This window comes from Micromys minutus, assembly GCF_963924665.1.
Source record: "Micromys minutus genome assembly, chromosome: X".
Classification (NCBI taxonomy): domain Eukaryota; kingdom Metazoa; phylum Chordata; class Mammalia; order Rodentia; family Muridae; genus Micromys; species Micromys minutus.
Genome location: NC_137970.1, coordinates 127,201,732 through 127,223,061, shown reverse-complemented (window position 1 = coordinate 127,223,061; position 21,330 = coordinate 127,201,732). Strand labels below are relative to the sequence as shown.

The 21,330-nt window shown below is 40.6% G+C and overlaps 2 protein-coding genes across 2 annotated transcripts; both read left to right on the top strand.

The window, feature by feature from the left end:
* Positions 1–9,896: 9,896 nt before the first annotated feature.
* Positions 9,897–10,942, top strand: LOC308414347 (reticulon-1-A-like; the record flags this gene model as incomplete). The annotated part of the gene is made up of 1 exon (XM_080909578.1): positions 9,897–10,942. One exon carries the CDS (start codon positions 9,897–9,899, stop codon positions 10,914–10,916), a length of 1,020 nt encoding a protein of 339 aa, XP_080765704.1. The 3' UTR covers positions 10,917–10,942.
* Positions 10,943–19,753: 8,811 nt separating this feature from the next.
* On the top strand, positions 19,754–20,861 carry LOC308414474 (uncharacterized protein; the record flags this gene model as incomplete). Its single annotated transcript, XM_080909706.1, has 3 exons — positions 19,754–20,109; positions 20,429–20,557; positions 20,717–20,861. The coding sequence occupies 3 exons, from the start codon at positions 19,754–19,756 to the stop codon at positions 20,859–20,861; spliced, it is 630 nt and encodes a 209-aa protein (XP_080765832.1).
* Between the last annotated feature and the right edge of the window lie 469 nt (positions 20,862–21,330).

Genomic DNA, 21,330 nt, shown 5'->3' with positions numbered 1-21,330 from the left:
ACACAACCACAGTGGTCTGATTATTGAAAAAGATGAGAAGATTGGCATGCCTTCCCCCTCCACACCATAAAGCCTTCCTGTCTCCCAGAAGAACTGAGGAACACAGGAGGACTGCCCTAACCAGAGAGACAGGAACCCTACTCTAACTAGGGACACAAGAGCCCCACCTCTAACCAAAGACAGCACTGACTGATACCCTGGAATCTTGCTCTGACCCATGTCACAATCATGGAGCTTAGCATGCCTCCAAGGAGGCAAGCTCCAGTCAGAGACAACAAGGATAGATAATACCAAAGATATCCAGAAGGTGAGAGGCAATCACAAGAACATAAGCAACAGAAACTAATATAATTTGGCACCAAGAGAACACAGTTCTCCCACCCAGCAACCCCTGGATACTCTAACACAACTGAAAAGCAAGATTCTGACCTAAAATTTCATATCATGATGATGACAGAGGACTTTAATGAGGATATAAATAGCTTACTTTAAAAATACAGGAAAACACAGGCAAACAGGTAGAAGCCATTAAAGAGAAAACACATAAACCCCTTAAAGAAATACACCAAAAAAGTGTCAAACAGATGGAGGAATTGAACAAAACAGTACAAGACCTAAAAAGGGAAATAGAAACAATAAATAAATCACTAGTGAAAGCAACCCTGAAGATGGAAAACCTAGTAAAGTGATCAGGAGCTACAGATGTAAACATCATGGAAAGAATATAAGAAATTGAAGAGAGAATCTCAGGCATATACCATAGAAGATATTGACACATTGGTCAAAAGTATAAAATGATCCTAACCCAAAATATCTAGGAAATTCAGGACACAATAAAAAGACCAAACCTAAGAATAATAGGAAAAGAAGAGAGCAAAATCCCCAGTCCAAAGAGCCAGAAAACATCTTCAACAAAAGTATAGAATAAAACTTCCCTAACCAAAAGAAAAAAATGGTCACAAATGTACAAGACTCTACATAACATCAAATAGATTGAACCAGAAAAGAAAATCCTCCCATTACATAATAATCAAAATAATAGATGCAGAAAACAAAGAAAGAATATTAAAAGCATCAAGGAGAAAAGGCCAAGTAACATATAAAGGCAAACCTATCGAAATTACACCAGACTTTTCAACAGAAACTCTAAAAGCCAGAAGATCCTGTCATATAGCCCCTAAAAGAACACAAATGCCAACCTAGACTACAATAACCAGAAAAACTCTCAATCATCATAGATAGATAAACTAAAATATTCCATAACAAAACCAAATTTAAAAAGTATCTTTCCTCTAATCCAGCCCTACAGAGGATACTAAAAGAACTCCAGCACAAGAAAGGTAAATACATTCAAGAAAACACAAGAAATTAATCATCTCACAACAAATCCAAAAGAAGAGAAAAACACACACACACACACACACATACACACACAACCACTAACACCTTCAACAACAAATATAACAGGAATTAACAATCATCTGTATTTAATATCTCTCAACATCCATAGACTCAATTCCCCAATTTAAAAAAGCAGGCTAACAGAATAGATAAATAAACAGGATCCAACAATTTGCTGCATATGAGAAACACATCTCAGTGACTAAGAAAAACATTAACTTAGACTAAAAGGTTGGAAAAAAATTTTCCAAGCAAATGCTCCCAAGAAACAAGCTAGAATAGCTATTCTACTATTTAATAAAATAGACATTCAATCAAAAGTTATCATATGAGATGGGGAGGACACATCATATCCATCAAGGAAAAAATTCACCAAGATAACCTCTCAATTCTGAACATCTATGCCCCAAATGCAAGGGTACCCACATTTATAAAAGAAACTTTACTAAAGATCAACACATACATTGAACCCCACACAATAATACTGGGAGACTTCAACACCCCACTCTCACCAACAGATGGGTCATTGAAACAGAAACTAAATAGGGACACAGTGAACCTAACAGAAGTTATCAACCAAATGGATTTAACAGATATATAGAAATAATTTCATCCTAGACAAAAAAATACCTTTTTCTCTGCACCTTATGCTATCTTCTTCAAAATTGACCATATAATCTGACACAAAACAGGCCTCAACAGATACAAGAAGGTTAAAATAATCCTAACACATTCTATCAGATCATGGCAGACTAAAGCTGGACTTAAATAACAACAAAAACAAGATAAACCCCACATATACATGGAAACTGAACGACTATCTACTCAATAAAAACTTGATTAGGTGAGAAATAAAGGAATTAAAGGTTTTCTAGAATTCTATGAAAATGAAGGCACAGTATATCCAAACTTATAGGACACAATGAAAGCAGTGCTAAGAGGAAAATTTATAGCACTAAGTAAATACATAAAGAAACTGGAGAGATCCTACACTAGCAACTTAACATCACTACTGAAAGCTCTAGAACAGAAAGTGGCAAACACACCCAAGATGAAGCAGGAAATAATCAAACCCAAGGTTTAAATCAACCAATTTTATAAAAAACTAAAAAAAAAAAAAAAAAAAAAAAAGTGTTGGTTCTTTGAGAAAATCAAGATACATAAAAACTTAGCCAAAAAAATAAAGAAAGAAAGAACACAAAGAGAGTAACTCAATTAACAAAATCAGAAATGCAAAGGGAGACATAAATAACAGAAACTGATGAAATTCAAAAAATCATCAGATCTTACTAAAAAATGTCTATACTCAACAAAACTGGGAAATCTAAATGAAACGAATGATTTTCTAGACAGATACCATGTACCAAAGTCAAAACAATACCAGGTAAACTATCTAAACAGTCATAAACCCCTAAGGAAATATAAGCAGTCACTAAAAACCTCCCAACTAAAAAAGCCCAGTGTTAGATGATTTTTGTGCAGAATTCTACTGGACTTTCAAAGGACTAATACCAATACTCCTCAAACTGCTCCACAAAATAGAAACAGAGGGAGGACTACCTAATTTGTTCTATGAAGCCACCATTACTCTGACATCTAAACAAAAGACCCAAAAAAAGAAAGAGAACGTAAGACCAGTTTTGCTTATGAATATAAATGCAAAAACACTCAATAAAATTCTTTCATGTACGGCTGTGAGAGGTACAGTGCTCCCTGGTTGAGCTAAGGCTAGAAGCCCCAGAGACCCTGAAAGGATGGTAGGAGCTTTGCCTGTTCTTGGGCACCTATAGATTGTCCTAAAGCTGTTCGTATTTTAATGCTAATTCCAATTCCACAAGAAGTGCTGCCTAGTTATATACTCATGAGGTGACTTCATCTGAGCCTTCCCATTTTAATTAGTTAAATAAAGGAGAACCAGTGATAGGGTGGGATAAGGGAGGTGGAGAAAGGGGGCAGAGAGTAGAAGACAGAGGAGGGCCGAGAAAAAGCTCCAAGATGGAGATCCAGAAGGAGGAACTAGATCCAGGTGGGCTTAATTGGTATTAAATAGCTATGAACATACAAGGATTTTATAGATGTGATATCTCATATAGAAGGGCAGTTTGAATCTTTGTTGTGTAGAGGGTTTGTGGATTGATAATTGAACGCATAAACCTGTATGAAAAGCTATCGGGCCATAGAGTTGTGTTTGTGTTGAGTTTTGGGGTAAAGAAACACCTCGGGATGGAGGGAGTAACAGGCAGAGTAAAACCGCCAAGGTAAGGGAGTGGCACGGACAAAGTGAGATCTTGTGAGCAGCTTGTACCGAGCAACAGAGGTGCTCACAGCTCTGTACTAAAAGCGGGCCCTCGGAGTGAGACCGTGGGGCGAATAAAGAGATAAGCCATTTTAATTTTCTAATATTTACTGCAACAGGCACCAGGCCCCTATCATTAGCCACAGCCCCCCATAGATTTGTGGCTATCAGTCATATAAGGGAAATGCTCCAAACCCCTCCACATGTACAGATTTGGACATATGTTCACATAGGCTCAAAACAGATCTACATGTTAATGGGACACATACAGGCCTGAGGGGCCTAGTCAACAAGCTTTGCTTCTCAGACATTCCTACCTGCTAAAGGTATTTAACCTCTGGCCCACCCTGAGAAGTGGGGTATGGTTTTACACAATGACTTTCTGCCATGACAATAAATACCTTAAAACCATGGACTGCTTCTTCTTATCCCAATCCACCGTGGTGAGCCATGGAGAAGGCTTTTGCCTATAGAGCTGCCATCTAGTGTTTCAAAGAAGGCCTCTCTGTACTCCCAGCAATGACTACCACCAAGCCAAGCCCAAGCCTGCAGCCTTCAAGCCAAGGGCTCTCCCCATGGGACCAACTGAAATCCCCTTTCCCCCTTGGCCCCAGGCTAGATCCAACCTGCAGCCCCCACTCCATTCTCAGTTCTTCTGTGACTTCCAGCAGTGCCTGGATGCCAAGAGCCTGAGAACTGGACAGTCTTGGCTTCATCGCAGGCCCTGGGATACCCACCCCTGTGTCCCTGCTCTGTAAACATCTCCTACTGTCCCGAGCCTCAGAATGTGCTTTCCCACACCTAGAGCAGTGTTCCAGTACATTGCTACAGCCCAAAACTTCCCTGGAAACAGGATGGCAATACTGTCAAACTTCCCACATCCTGCCTTGCCAAGCAGCTGTGCCTGGAGGCAGAGTGGATGTGCAACCCACAACCCTACACTTGCAAACAGAATCCAATTACAAATCAAAATGATCATTTACAACAATGAAGTATGCTTCATCCCGGGAGGCAAGATGGTTCAATATACAAATATCCATCAACGCAATCCACTACATAAACAACCTCAAGGGAAAAAAAATCACATGATCATCTCATTAGATGGTGAAAAAGCCTTTAACAAAATACAACATCCCTTCATGTTAAAAGTCTTGGAAACATCAGGAATTCAAGGCACATATCTAAGTATAATAAAAATAATATACAGCAAACCAACAGCCTATGTTAAATTAAATGGAGAGAAGCTTGAAGCAATCCCACTAAAATAAGGGACAAGACAAGGCTGCCCATATCTATTTGATGATGCACTTGAAGTTCTAGATAGAGCAACTAACAACACAAGCAGATACACCCAAAAGATGTAGACGTCAAGAAATAATCAAACTTAGGGCAGAAATAGACCAAATAGAAACAAAAAGAACCATCGAAAGAATCAACAAAACCAAGAGCTGGTTCTTTGAGAATATCAACAAGATTGATAAACCCTTAGCCAGACTAACTAGAGGGCAAAGAGAGAGTATCCAAATTAACAAAATCAGAAAGGAAAGTGGAGACATAACAACTGAAACTGAGGAAATTCAAGAAATCATCAGATCCTACTACAAAAGCCTAAAGTCAACAAAGTTGGAATATTTGGAGGAAATGGATGAATTCCTAGACAGATACAAGATCCTAAAGTTAAAATGGGACCAGGTAAACCATTTAATAATCCCATAACACCTAAAGAAATAGAAGAAGTCATCAAAAGCCTCCCAACCAAAAAAAGCCCAAGTCCAGACGGGTTCAGGGCAGGATTTTATCAGACATTTATTGCTGACATAATACCAATACTCTCCAAACAATTCCACAAGATAGAATCAGATGGAATACTACCTAATTCATTTCTTGAGGCTACAATAACCCTCGTTCCTAAACCACACAAGGAACGAGAGAACTTCAGACCAATCTCACTTATGAACATTGATGCAAAAATACTCAACAAAATCCTTGCAAACTTAATCCAAGAACACATCAAAACGATCATTCACCATGACCAAATATACCTAAACATAATAAAAGCAATATACAGCAAACCAACAGCCAACATCAAACTTAATGGTGGAAAACTTGAAGCAATCCCACTAAACATTAACCAAGGCCGCCTGCTGTAGGATGAACACCAGGTCTGGGAGAGACTACTTTCCCACCCTGGGAAGAGTAAGGCTGAAGAAAGTCTACAGCTCACTGGCTCTCCTTTATGAGGAGCGATGTGAACAGCTTCTCAGCAGCAGAAACCAATATAATAATAATAATAAACTTCGTAATACAGTTTTTGATAATAGTAGTGTGTCAGTTAGAAAATCAATGCTGAAACAACTCACTATTACTCTACATGGCTTCACTGGCTCGGGGATTTTCCTGGGTACCTACGACTTCTCTTTCCCTACCCCTGTTGCTTTAAAAGATTTGTTTCATCTAACAGTCCAACAAACAGCCTCTTCTTCCTTCTTCACTTAAACCCAGTATTTCAATGTCTGTGAGAACTAGTCTGCAGTGGTGTGATGCACTATTAAAGGCTGACTTTTACTTTTATTTATATCACCCCAAAATGTGATATATTTCAAGTACAATTTCCAATGCACGTTTATTTTTAATATTGGTAATAAAAATTTAAATATCAAGATTTTTAGACCAAGAGACACCTTTGGCGTGTTTTTTAGTAAAATGTTGATCAGGGTATGTGGTATTCCCAGCAGTTGGGAAGCTGAGCCAAGAGTTACCATAAGCAAGCCAGACTGAGCTATATAGCAAGCTCAAGGCTAGCCTGGGCTACACAGACGGGCCCTGTCTCAGAAAATAAAGTACTATATTATGAACATTGGACCTTGATGATTCTGAAACTCTTAAGCATTCATTAGCTAGATAAGCATGCAATTCATAACTAGTGAGGCTGACTACCATTTAACAGGCTGCTGACTTCAGATGAACATCTTACTTCTGGACAGCCCATTCCTATCACACTAAGATTATATCTAATCAGTTAAAAAAATATGAAAAAGAAAAACTTTAGAAATCACTAACAGCCTTTGTAAAAGATAAGGCTAAAGATGAGTTTTTAAAAAATGTAAAAGCTAACTGCATATTTCATTACATGTGACCTGTGCCAGGTATGAACTGTAGCTTGCTTAACATGCACCAGCCCCCCATACCTACCTGTCCCCAGAACCCCACCCCTACCAAGAAGACAGCTGTACACTGATCTGGCACACTGCTCCTAGACTTTAACTATACACATAAAGAACCAAAATCAACACTTTGTTCAAAGGACACCATAGGATGCATCCGTATGGCACAGGCTAGAAGCTATCTCTAGCTGGAGCATTTACAACTATGAAGGAAGAAACTTTCTTTCCAGGAGGCTAGAAAGAGTACATATAGTTAAATGCTCTGTTTACATGGCTATTTACAAGAAATTCCTAAAAGACTACTCAAACTCTTGGGTCAAGATAACAATCAACCAAGAAAGTACAAGTATTTAATCCAGAAGAAAATGGTCCTGTCAATTTGAGAATTTTCCGTGAAAATGGTCAGTGTTGCTTAACTAAAAGATCTAATTACAAAGCATTTACAAGTCATCTTTGCTTTTCCCAGCCTTGCAATCTGCAGCTTACAGACACTTACTTGGAGAAATAAACAAAGACTTTATACTGTCTATCATACAATTACATTAGCAGTAGAAACATCACTTCTATATACACAGGAAGAACATTTCTAAATCAAAAAAAAGAAAAAAAAATAATCTTATTACACTATTTGGAGGAAAAGGTGAGGGGACTCACTATAGCAGTGTTTCACAAATGCAGCCACAAAACTCTCATGTTTCATGATGTAACACACACACACATACAATTCTGAATTACCCTAGAACCTACCAATATATTCTACTAAAATAGAAATACAACATTCAAGAAACCTAACACGCAAATACTTTGAGCATACAGTTGGCTCCTAATAAAGCACTCTTTAAGAGATCACCTGATGCCCTAATGCCATCACCAAAAGAAAACATACAGAATCAACTAACCTCAGCTCATAAGAGCTCACAGAGACTGAACTGCCAACCAGAGAGTATTCATGGGGGCCGACTAGGCTCTCTGCACATATATAACAGTTGTGTGACTTAGTCTTCATGTAGGACTCCTAACAGTGGGAGCAAGGGGCTGTCTCTTACTGTTTCCTGCCTTTGGGACCCTTTCCTTAACTGGCCTGCCTAGTCTAGCCTTAATAGGAAAATATGTACCTAGTCTTATGCAACTTGCTATATCAAGGATGGTTGATATACATAGGCAACCTGCCCTTCTCTGAAGAGAAAGGGAGGAAGAGTGAATGGGAGAAGAGAGGTGTAAGGGCAAGTATTGGAAGGAGAGGAGAGGAGGGAGTAGAAACTTTGGTAAAGTTATTTATTTATGTAAAGTTAATTAATTATTTATTAATTAACTTAAAGCTAATTCTTTATAATTTAAATCACTAGAAGGCAGAGAATTCCTATTCTCATGGATCATCAGAGTTAATTGTGATAATGGTTATACTTCCAAAAGAATCAAATCCCAACATCAGGGGCTAGAAAGATGGCTCAAAAGTTAAAAACATTTTTTGTACATGGGGTGCACATACATACATTCAGAACACTCATATGTATCAAAAAAGCTAAAAAAGAATTCCAACATAATTCTTCACTGAAGCATAAAAAAATCAATCAAAATTCATATGGAAGCAAAATAGCCCTGGACAGCCAAGGATATTCTGAGGAAAATAATGCTAGAGGTATCCACACATGATTTACATTTTACTACAAACCATAGTTAAAAATTAACTATTATATATATATATATATACATATATATATATATATATATATATATACACGTGTGTGTGTGTGTGTGTGTGTGTGTGTGTAAGTTTCTGTAAGGCATAAGACATAGCCAATAGAACAAATCAACAACCTACAGTTTGGGAAAAAGTCTTCACTTTTTATATAACATGTGTACCTAGTGCCCACAGAGTCCAGAAAATGAAAAAATAAAGGCAGATCTCCTGGAATTGGAATTATGAATCATTATGAACCACCATATGTGTTTTGGGAACTGAACCAGGGTCCTCTGCAAGTGCAAAAACTGCTTTTAACCTCTGAGCCATTTCTTCAGCCCCTGATGTTAGGATTTGAGAGAAAATACAACATTTTTAATAAATAGTGATAGAAAAATTGATATCTACATGTAGAAGAATGAAACTAGTTCCTTATCTCTAGCACTGAACAAATCTGAAACTCTGAATTTGTTAGATATATCAGTTGGGGAAACACTTCATGCTAGTCATAGGCTAGGATTTTCAGAGAAGTATTTCAACTGAAAAATAGAATTTCAAAAAAAATCTAGCTCAGGACATCTGCCACCAGGAACAGTGGAGATCCAGGGACGCAGGACTGGTGAGACTGGACTGCAAGTAGCCAGAGCACAGAGAGGTCTGGGCTGAGCCACCAGAAAGCACGACCCCCCCCCCCCCGTTGGTTCAGGGGAGCAGGAACTCTGCCATAGGGACTCGGTTTCCGCAAGGAGGGCCCTTGTGTGCAGAACAAACGCTCAGGCCATCTGCCACAGGGAACAGTGGAGATCCAGGGACACAGGCCAGGTACACAGGAGAGAGAGGAACCAATCACTGAAAACAAGACCACATATAATCACAAACAACAAGATGGCAAGAGGAAAGTGAAAGAACAAAGAACGTAACCCAGGGAAACCAAGACAACCTGAGAGCACCAGAACCCAACTCTCCCATCAAAGCAATCCAGAAAAAGAAGACTCAGACCCAAAACCTACCTCAAGGTGATGATAGAGATCCTTAAACAAGAACGAGAGGAAAAGCATTAAAAATAAAAGAAGCTTTTAAAGAGGAAACAAGAAAAACACTCAAAGAAATCATAGAAGTAGAGGAAAGCAGAACTAAAGAGATGAAGGAATTGAAGAAGGAATTTAAAATGGAAATGGAAACAATAAAGAAAACAATAGCTCATTGTTCCTGGAGCTGTTGCCACCTGCAGGTTCCTTGGCACGACCTGGCTGGGCCTGCCGGGCCCTTGCCAGTCCTGCCCAACCCCCACAACCGCCCCAGGCTCTGAGGAGAAGCAGATAGTAGCTGCAGCATCATCGCCGACTCCCCAGCCATGGAAGACATAGACCAGTTGTCGCTGGTCTCCTCGTCCACGGACAGCCCGCCCCGGCCTCCACCTGCCTTCAAGTACCGGTTTGTGACAGAGCCCGAGGACAAGGAGGAGGACAAGGACGAGAACGAGGAGGAGGACAAGGAGGACCTAGAGGAACTGGAGGTGCTGGAGAGGAAGCCCGCAGCCGGGCTGTCCCCGGCTCCCATACAGCCCGCCGCCACCGCGGGCCTCTGCCGGCCGCCCCCCCCCCCCAGACAGCTGTCCTGGGAACACAGCCCCGCGGTGCCCGTGCCATCCCTGCCGCCCGCTGCGGCAGTCCTGCCCTCCAAGCTCCCGGAGGACAAAGAGCCTCCGGCCCGGCCTCCACCGCCAGCCGGCACGAGCCCCCTGGTGGAGCCCGCTGCGCCCCCTTCCACGCCAGCCGCGCCTAAGCACAGGGGCTCTGGCTCAGTGGTTGTTGACCTCCTCTACTGGAGAGACATTAAGAAGACTGGAGTGGTGTTTGGTGCCAGCTTATTCCTCCTGCTGCCTCTGACGGTGTTCAGCATTGTCAGTGTAACAGCCTACATTGCCTTGGCCCTGCTCTCTGAGACTATCAGCTTTAGGATATATAAGGGTGTGATCCAAGCTATCCAGAACTCAGATGAAGGCCACCCATTCAGGGCGTATCTGGAATCTGACGTTGCTGTGTCAGAAGAATTGGTTCAGAAATACAGTAACTCTGCTCTTGGTCACATGAACAGCACAATAAAAGAACTGAAGCGCCTCTTCTTAGTTGATGATTTAGTTGATTCCCTGAAGTTTGCAGTGTTGATGTGCGTGTTTACTTACGTTGGTGCCCTGTTCAATGGTCTGACACTGCCGTTTTTATCTCTGATCTCCCTCATCAGTATTCCTGTTATTTATGAACGACATCAGGCTCAGATAGATCATTATGTAGGACTTGCAAACAAGAGCGTTAAGGATGTCATGGCCAAAATCCAAGCAAAAATCCCTGAATTGAAGCGCAAAGCAGAATGAAAAGGCCTCAAACAGTAGAAGTTCATCTTTAAGGGGGGGTGGGTGGACCAGGGTAAGCCCTTGGCGGCCATGCGGTTTTAGCTCTTTATTTCTAGCAGTGCACTGTTTGAGTAAAAATTACCTGTCTGACTTCCTGTGTTTATCATCTTAAGTATTGTAAGCTGCTGTGTATGGGTCTCATTGTAGTCATACGTATTTCCCTGGATGGGGTACCTGGTGAACAAAGGATGCTGGGAGAGCTGTGTATTATATTCCGTTGCAGGGTAGTCTATCTGTACTTGGAAAGCTGCAAAGAAAGTAAATCTGGGGGCGGGAAAAACCATTTTCACAGTGTACTGTGTTTGGTCAATGTAAAATTGATGCAGATTTTTTCTGTGATAAAATGTTTAGATGAGAGAGCATACTACTAAAGCAGAGTGGAAAATTGTCTTTATGGTATGTTCTAGGTGTATTGTGAATTTACTGTTATATTGCCAATATAAGTAAATATGGAAATAATCTATATATAGTGTTTCACAAAGCTTAGATCTTTAACCTTGCAGCTGCCCACAGTGCTTGACCTCTGAGTTATTGGTTATACAGTGTAGTCCCAAGCACATAAACTAGGAAGAGAATGTATTTATAGGAGCACTACCACTTGTTTTCAAGAAAATAATAAAACTCCAACATAAACATCATTTCAAAGATTTAACTGTATGCATAGTTAATTTTGTCACAGACTCTGATTCTATGGGCTGAATTTAATGCTTCCAAATGTTTGCCGTTATCAAACACTGTTATGCAAGAAATCATAAAATGAAAACTTAAACCACTGTGGTTTAAGCCTTACTGTATTATCTGTGGAATGCATTGTGAACTGTAAAAGCAAAGTATCAATAAAGCTTATAGACTTAAAAAAAAAAACAGAAAGAAAAAAGAAAGCAATAAAAGAGACTACCCTAAAGGTAGAAAACCTAAAAAGAAATCAGGAGTCACAGATGCAAGCATCTTCAACAGACTACAAGAGATGGAAGAGAGAATCTTGGGGGCCGTAGACAACATTGAAAACATAGACAAAATAGTCAGAGAAGATGCAAAAGCCAAAAAGCTCCTAACCTGAAATGTCCAGGAGATCCAGGACACAATGAGAAGACCAAACCTAAGGATGATAGGAATAGAAGAGGGCAAAGAATATCAACTAAGAGGCACAGTAAATATATTCAACAAAATCGTAGAAGAAAACTTCCCTACCCTTAAGAATGAGATGACCATGAGCATAAAAGAAACCTACAGAACTCCAAATGGAGTGGAGCAGAAAAAAAATTCCTCCGGACACATAATAGTCAAAACACAAAGTGCCCAAAGCAAAGAAAGAATACAAAAAGCAGTAAGAGAAAAAGGTCATGTAACATATAAAGGAAGACCAATCAGAATCAAACCCAACATTTCAACAAGGACAATGAAAGCTAGAAGATCCTAATAGAACATCCTAAGATGACAGACATCATGCAGACCCTAAGAGAACACAAGGGTCAGGCCAAGCTACTACACCCAGCAAAACTATCAATCAAAATAGATGGAGAGACTAAGATATTCAAAGACGAAAATAAATTTAAAAAATATCTGACCACAAACCAAGCACTACAATGAATTATAGGTGGAAAACCCAATACAAGGAGGGAAACTACATCATAGTAAAAACAAGAAAATACCTAAGCAAGAAAACCAAAAAAAGAAAGACACACAGGCACAATTCTACCTCTAAAAGCAAAAAATAGCAGGAAAGAGCAACCACTATTCCTTAATATCTGTTAACATAAATGGACTCTATTCCCCCAATAAAGAGACATAGGCTATCAGACTGGATACATAAACAAAATCCAGCCTTTTTCTGCATACAGGAAACTCATCTCAGAGACAAAGACAGACACTATCTCAGAGTAAAAGATTGGGAAAAAACCTTCCAAGCAAACAGTCCCAAGAAGCAAGCTGGAGTAGCCATTCTAATATCGAATAAAGTACATTTTCAACCTAAGTTATCAAAAAAGATAAGGAAGGATGCTTTTTATTCATTACAGAGAAAATTTATCAGAAGGAACTCTCAATCCTTAACATATATGCTCCAAATATAAGAGCACCCATATTCATAAAAGAAAGCCTACTAAAGCTCAAAAAATACATTGTGCCCAACACAATAATAGTGGGAGACCTCAACACCCCGCTCTCACCAACGGACATATCACGGAAAAAGAATATGAAAAAGGACACAGTGAAGCTAGCAAAGGTTATGAACCATTTGGAATTAATAGATATCTACAGAACATATCATCCTAAAACAAAAGAATACACCTTCCTCTCAGCATCTCACAGCACCTTCTCCAAAACTGACCATATAATGAGTCACAAAACAAGCCTCAATAGATATAAGAAGATTGAAATACTCCCATGCATCCTATCAGATCACCATGGTCTAAGGCTGGTCTTTAATAACAACAAAGAAAACAAAAAGCCAATATACACATGGAAAATAAACAATGCTCTATTAAATGATAGCATGGTCAAAGAAGAAATAAAGAAATTAAGGATTTTCTAGAATTTAATGAAAATGAAAACACAACATACCCAAACCTATGGGATGCAATGAAAGCAGTACTGAGAGGAAAACTCATAGCTCTGAGTACTTCCAAAAAGAAACTGGAGGGAGCTTACATAAGCAACTTGACAGCACAGTTGAAAGCTCTAGAACAAAAGGAAGCAGATACACCCAAGAGAAATAGACGGGCAGAAATAATCAAACTCAGAGCAGAAATTGATCAAATAGAAACAAAAAGAACCATTCAAAGAATCAACAAAACATAGAGCTAGTTCTTTAAGAAAATTAACAAGATTGATAAACCCTTAGCGAGACTAACTAAAGGAAAAATAGAGAGTATCCAAATTAACAAAATCAGAAAGTAAAGTGGATGAATAACAACTGAAACTGAGGAAATTCAAGAAATCATCAGATCCTACTACAAAAGCATATACTCAACAAGGCTGGAAAATCTGGAGGAAATGGATGAATTCCTAGACAGATACAAGATACTAAAGATAACTCAGGACCAGGTAAACAATTTAAATAATGCCATAACACCAAAAGAAATAGAGGCAGTCATCAAAAGCCTCCAAACCAAAAAAAGCCCAGGACCAGATGGGTTCAGTGCAGAATTCTATCAGACATTTCTTGACGACCTAATACCAATACTCTCCAAACTATTCCACAAAATATAGTCAGATAGAACACTACCCTACTCATTTTTCGAGGACACAATAACCCTCATTCCTAAACCACACAAAGACCCTACAAGGAAAGAGAACTTCAGACCAATCTCACTTATGAACATTGATACAAAAATACTCAACAAAATCCTTGCAAACCGAATCCAAGAACACATCAAAACGATCATTCACCATGATCAAGTTGACTTCATCCCTGGGATGCAGGGATAGTTTAATATATGGAAATCCATCAACATAATCTACCATATAAACAAACTCAAAGAAAAAAAACACATGGTCATCTCACTAGATACTGAGAAAGCATTTGACAAAATTCAACACCCCTTCATGTTAAAAGTCTTGGAAAGAACAGGAATCCAAGGCCCATACCTAAACATAATAAAAGCAATATACAGCAAACTAACAGCCAACATCAAACTTAATGGTGAGAAACTTGAAGCAATCCCACTAAAATCAGGGACTCGACAAGGCTGCACACTCTCCCCCTACCTATTCAACAAAGGACTGGAAGTCCTGTCCCGAGCATTTAGACAGCAAAAGAAAATCAAAGAGATACAAATTGGAAAGGAAGAAGTAAAAACATCACTCTTTGCAGATAACATGATACTGTTAGTAAGTGACCCCAAAACTACCACGAGAGAACTTCTACAGCTGATAAACAAGTTCAGCAAATTGGCTGGATATAAAATTAACTCAAACAAATCAGTCGCCTTCCTCTACTCAAAGTACAATCATTTGGAGAAGAAATTAGGGAAAAGATACCCTTCACAATAGTCACAAACAATATGAAATAACTTGGTGTGACTCTAACTAAGCAAGTGAAGGACCTGTATGACAAGCACTTCAAACCTCTAAAGAACAAAATCGAGGAAGATCTCAGAAAATGGAAATATCTCCCATGCTCATGGATTGGAAGGATCAACATTGTAAAAATAGCCAACTTACCAAAAGCAATCTACAGATTCAATGCAATCCTCATCAAAATTCCAAACCCAATTCTTCATGGAATTGGAAAGAGCAATGTGCAATTTCATCTGGAATAACAAAAGACCTAGAATAGCGAAATCCATCCTCAACAACAAGAAAACATCTGCGGGAATCACTATCCCTGACCTCAAGCTATATTACAAGGCAATTGTGCTGAAAACTGCATGGTACTGGTACAGAAATAGGCACGTGGATCAATGAAATAGAATAGAAGATCCAGAAATGAGCCCTCACGTATATGGTCACCTGATTTTTGACAAAGGAGCTGTAAACATCCAGTGGAAAAAGGACAGCCTATTCAACAAATGGTGTTGGTCCAACTGGCACTTAGCATGCAGAAGAATGAAAATACACCCTTTCTTATCTCCTAGTACAAAGCTCAAGTATAAGTGGATCAAAGATCTCCACATTAAACCAGGTACACTGAAACTATTAGATGAGAAAGTAGGGAAAACCTTAGAACTCATAGGCACAGGAGAAAATTTCCTGAACAGAATACCAATGGCTCCAGCTCTAAGGTCAAAGATTGACAAATGGTACTTAATGAGATTGCAAAGTTTCTGTAAGGCTAAAGACACTGTCAAGAAAACAAAATGGCAGCCAACAGAGTTGGAAAAGATCTTTACCAACCCCACATCAGATAGAGGCCTAATGTCCAAGGTATACAAAGAACTAAAAAAGCTAGACACCAGAGAATTAAACAACCCTATTAAAAATGGGGTACAGACTTAAACAAAAAGTTCTTAATCAAGGAATATTGAATGGCTGAGAAATATCTAATGAAGTGCTCAACATCCTTAGCCATCAGGGAAATGGAAATCAAAACAACCCTGAGATTCCACCTCACACCAGTCAGATTGGCCAAGATCCAAAACTCAGATGACAACAGATGCTGGAGAGGATGTGGAGAAAGAGAAACACTCCTCCACTCTTGGTGGGGTTGTACACTGATACAACCACTCTGGAAATCAGTCTGGCGATTCCTCAGAAAAATGGACATAGTACTACCTGAAGACCCAGCTATTCCATTTCTGGGCATTTACCCCAGAGTCACTCCAACATACAACAAAGATACATGCACCACAATGTTCATAGCAACTCTATTTATAATAGCCAGAAGCTGGAAAGAACCCAGATGTCCTTCAGTAGATGAATGGATACAAAAATTGTGGTACATTTACACAATGGAGTACTACTCAGCTATCAGAAACAATGACTTTATGAAATTCTTAAGAAAATGGATGCATCTAGAGAATATCATCCTCAGTGAGATAACCCAGTCACAAAAGAACAGACATAATATGCAGTCACTGATAATTGGATACTCATCCCAGAAAGCTCTGAACACCGCAGAAACAACTCACAGACTGTGTGAAGTTCAACAAAAAAAAGAATATATTTTAGTTAAAATAGAACTGTATCACATCCCCCTTTCCTCCCTACAGCCCCTTCTAGTTTCTCTCATATCCCCTCAAATTAATAGCCTCTTTTCCTATTTTATTGTTACATATATACATATGTGTATGTATATGTATCCACAAATACTTAATTACAGCCTTAAAAATGTATTCGTATACTTTTATGCAAAAATGCTGAAAATTTCAACATTTATCTTTGTTTTTTAAAATAAAGTAAAAGAAATCCTATCCTCAGACTGATTATGCAATTGAATGCAATTACTATTCTGAGAAATATTGGTAATCATCTGAAGTCAGGTAAATAACTCAAAAAACTTTAGGATGTCCCTGAAACTGCCTAGCCCCCTTCAACTGAGAGCATACATAAGCTGTAAAGACTGATCAGAGAGTATCTCAAACAAACCAAGCCATACACTGAAAGGTCTTAGACTAGCTGAGCCTCATAAATGAAGAAGAGATCAGCCAAACTCCTTGGAAGAAGCTCAGACCACCTAACACGAAAGAGACATTTCCTAGCTTATTAATCTGGCTGCAAATTGTGATGTTCACTTCAGGTTTCTAGGGCAGTTACCAATGTTGGGTACGGGTTGGGCCTTTGATGATGCAGCTGTCTTTGTCATTTGTGCTCCTGTAACCTAATCCCCAATAAATTAACTTGTTGATTCGCCAAATTGGATTTTTGTAGTGACCTTACTCGGATCTCTGACCATTCCCTGTATGTGATAAAAGATGTTGACTCACATGTCCCCAGTAATAGTGCCACACAACACCTAAATACTCCAAAGCTGCACTCAAGTTTCTGCCACAAATTTGGCACCACCAAAGTTTAAGCTTTTGCCAACCCCCAATTTTCTGTTTTCCCGGTTTCCCTGGCTGTATTCTTCCAAGATTGCCCTATGTAGTTGATACCAGTCCCAAACACCTCCCCACTCACATGACTATACTGAATAGGATACACACAAAGAAACCTTCATTCTAGCCCTCTGTTGTGGGCCTGAGGCATCTATCTAGCTCTGACTTGGACAGAACAAAACATCTTTGAGGATGTTCACACACATCTGGCAAGGAAAGTCCTACAGGTACAAGTTCACCCTGTCCTCCTGAACTCTGATAAGATATTTCCACTCATGGCAGGAATTTTTAAATTTTTTTATTGGATATTCTCTGTACTTAAATTTCAGATGTTATTCCCTTTACCCCAATCCCATCTCCCCCTCGCATTGCCTCCATGAAGGTACTCCCTCTCCCAACCACCCTCTCCCACCTCAGCTCCTTGGCATCCCCCTACACTGGGAAAAGTAGCCTTTGCTGGACCAAAGGAGTCTCCTCCCACTGATGCCACAGAATGCTATCCTCTGCTAAATATGCACCTGGAACCGTGGGTCTCTCCATGCAAACTCATTGATTGGTGTTTTAGTCCCTGGGAGATCTGGAAGGTTTGGTTGGTTGATAATGTTCTTCCTATGGGGTTGCAGACCCCTTCAGCTCCTTCAGTCCTTTCTCTGGCTCCTTCACTGGGGTCCTTGTGTTCAGTCTGATGGTTATCTGCAAGCGTTCTCCTCTGTATCAGTATTGAAAGACCCCTAAATTAGGGAAGGCCCTCACTCTAGTACCGGCAGAACTCGAACCCAAGAACTCACAGAGAGCTTATCTTGCTGCAACCAGGCAAGAGGTTTATTGGGGGGGCGGAGCCAGAGCTCTGGGAATGACACATATCTCATGCAGGAGACAGGCATCGACCCCGAACTCAATTAGGGGGACATATTTACAGGGAAAATTACATAAACAGTTAGCAACAGGCGCATAGAAATTTCATTGGTTTATTCAAATTGGCACGCTCTGTCTGCTTTAGGATATGAGTCAACTCCAGATCACCCTGTTTTGGGGCACACTGACCTTCATACTAGTTTTTCTCAGGACTGCAGAGCCAGACCTTATCAAGTCCAGGTGATCTGCAGTTTTTGTTCTCAGCCTTGAGACATACTTGTCCTCAAGGCAGGGTTAGTGGGGCTAGCTTAAAATTTTAACTCTTTCAGTATGACTCTGGCAGAGCCTCTGAGGAGGCATTCATATCAGGCTCCTGTAATGGCAAGAATTTAAGGTTCCTCTGAGTATGGTAGCAGGTCTATATTGAGGTTCCTACCCCTTAGATACCAAAAGGTCAGTGGTTAATTCTATGTCTTCAAGACCTAGCAGAGTATCTTTTTCTTATATTTTCAACTGCAGCAGCAGCAGCAGCAGCAGCAGCAGCCCTCACCACCACTACCACAGCAGCATCTTGGTCATCAGCTTGCATCATTACTTTCCCTTCTTCCACACCCTAAGAGGAACCCAGAGCCCCTCACCACCTGACCATCTCTAAGCAGAAAACACAATCCCTTAACATGGGAAACGTAGTAGAAGCTCTACCCCTCAGAGCACTTGTGGCTTTGCCGAGCATGCAAATGCATCTCTCTTCCACATGACAAAGGGAAAGCTTGTGTCCTGGAGTTCAAACCAAGGCTACTTCTGTAAAAGATAGTTTTTAAATTCCCACCCTGCTTGTGGAACACAGTAATCAAGGGCCACGATAAGCTTGCTCTTTCAATTACTAATCAGTGTTGCTAGGCAATGCCACCTTGAGAGAAATGAATTGTAATTGTATGTGAGCATGTCAGGAGTCTAGGCAGAAATGTTTGGGTGGAGCAGTAAGTCAGAACCAACATAGCATAGTCTTAACATGTCAGGGTTTTAGGGATGCTGGTCAGTCAGTTTGCACAGGTTCTCTGAATACCCACTCCTGCTGCTCGGCTGAGCTCCCCAAAGCCTCGGGTTTGTAAGAATCAGTGGCATTTGTGAGTGGGGCAGTTTGGGGAAACCTATATTGAAGGGTCCCATATACGTCCCTATACAACCTATACAAGTCCCCTGGGAAGGAGCTGTGTGAAACAGCTATATTTTTCAGGTTCTCAAAGATGGGCCCCCCCATCCATCAGAGTCTGAGTGGAACGCCAGGTAAAAGGGAACCAACCATCGCGAGATCTTATTTGCTCATGCGCAGTGGGCCTCACGTGCTATTCCATGTATAAACCCACTGCGCTTGGCACAAGAACTTCCTTTTCTTAGTACAATTGAGAGTGGTACGGTTGTGTTAGTGACGGGGATTGGGGCGTTAAGGGGAAAGCCAGAGTAGTCATGCAGGACCCTGTTGAGGGCTTAGATGGGAGAGCAGGGGTTGAAGAAGGTGAGGATAGCCAACGGAGGCCTCAAGATCCCGATGCCCAGGCTAGCTCTCAAAATTCGGCAACTGAAGGTGACCATGGCAACTTCCCTCAGAGTTGCCCACAAGATTCTGGGAGGTTGGCTGCTCCTGGGACCCTGGCTGCTCCTGGAAGTCAGGCTGCTCCAGGCAGCCCCAGCCCAGGGAGTGCTGTAGGGTCTGGAACAGTAGCTGAAGAGGCAGCTGTCATTCCCCACAGCGAGCAGGCGCCACTTCTCCCTGGACCCAACGGAGATACTGCATCAACAACTGGAAATCGACTTCTGGAGTTGTATCTTTTCCTAGGAGACCATGGCAGGGGCAACGGAAAGAGGAAGGCTAAAACTTCCATGGAAGGCTTTCAGGACATGGTGCACAGCTGACTGGGGAAATGACGGACAGATGCAGTGTGGGAAGTCATGACAGGACAAGGAGACTCCTTGCCTGAGAGGGCTGAAGAGTGTAGAACAGGACCAGAAGAACCACTGGGGGAGGTAGGATGTGACCTGGCTTGGGTTGCAGGAGGGTTCATTGCCAGGCAGGCCTTGTAGGTATATCCAGGCAAAGGTATAGTATGCAGTGGATGGTGCCTTAACATTATCTCCTCCCAGCTCTGTAACAGTGCCTTTCCGGACTGCAGTGGAGGCAGACATGGCCCGCAGGTCCCTGGTCGCCAGTGGCCGTCACCAGCAAATGATGGTTCAGCAGGAGTTCACAGTGAATGATACTATCCTGACTGTGTCAGTATTCCAAAAGCCTGGAGGGGATTGCCACGGGGTGCACTCTAGCGGTGCCCTAAGGGAGACACTGGTGGATTAGATATAAGCAGGAGGCTTGGGATGGCAGACCTGAACAGATCCCTCATCATTTCTCTGACAGTGTCTCTTTCTCAATTTTAGAAGGTGGACTACTGAAGACCCTGTCCTCTTCCGAATTTCCATCAACACTTTCCTTGACCAGCTCTCACTGGTGATGAGAAACATTCAGCGCCTGGAGTTTGTGGCTGTTGTCAAACGGGGACGAGGAAGAAGTCGTGAATCCTAACATGTTACCAGATACGAGAAGTCAGAAGCATTTCCTGCTTTGAGTAATTGTTATATGGAACTTAAACTTCAACGCTTCAATGCTGTATGTTCCATGTCAGTCTCTTGGTCGAATTGTTTCTCAGTTGCTGAAGGAATGGGCGTTTAAATGTTACTAACAAAATAAAAAATAGCAAATATTTTTCATCTGATTTTACTTTAATATGGCAGAAACCTCCAGATTTTCTCATTTGTGTACTTTTGTGAAGGAGTAGTTCTGGAATTTAAAAGTTAAAGTAGTTCAAAGTAATTTAAGACAGTTTAGTATGCTGACAGAAAATTAAGTACAGTCTTAAGAGTGTTTAAAGGGGTTGATTTTTAAAAAATTTTTGCATGTAATGCAGCTTACTTCCTCATGGAATTTTCATACACACTTGGGTTTTTGTTGTTGCTTTTTGTTTTTGTGCTCTCCTCCTTGCTCTCTCTTTCTC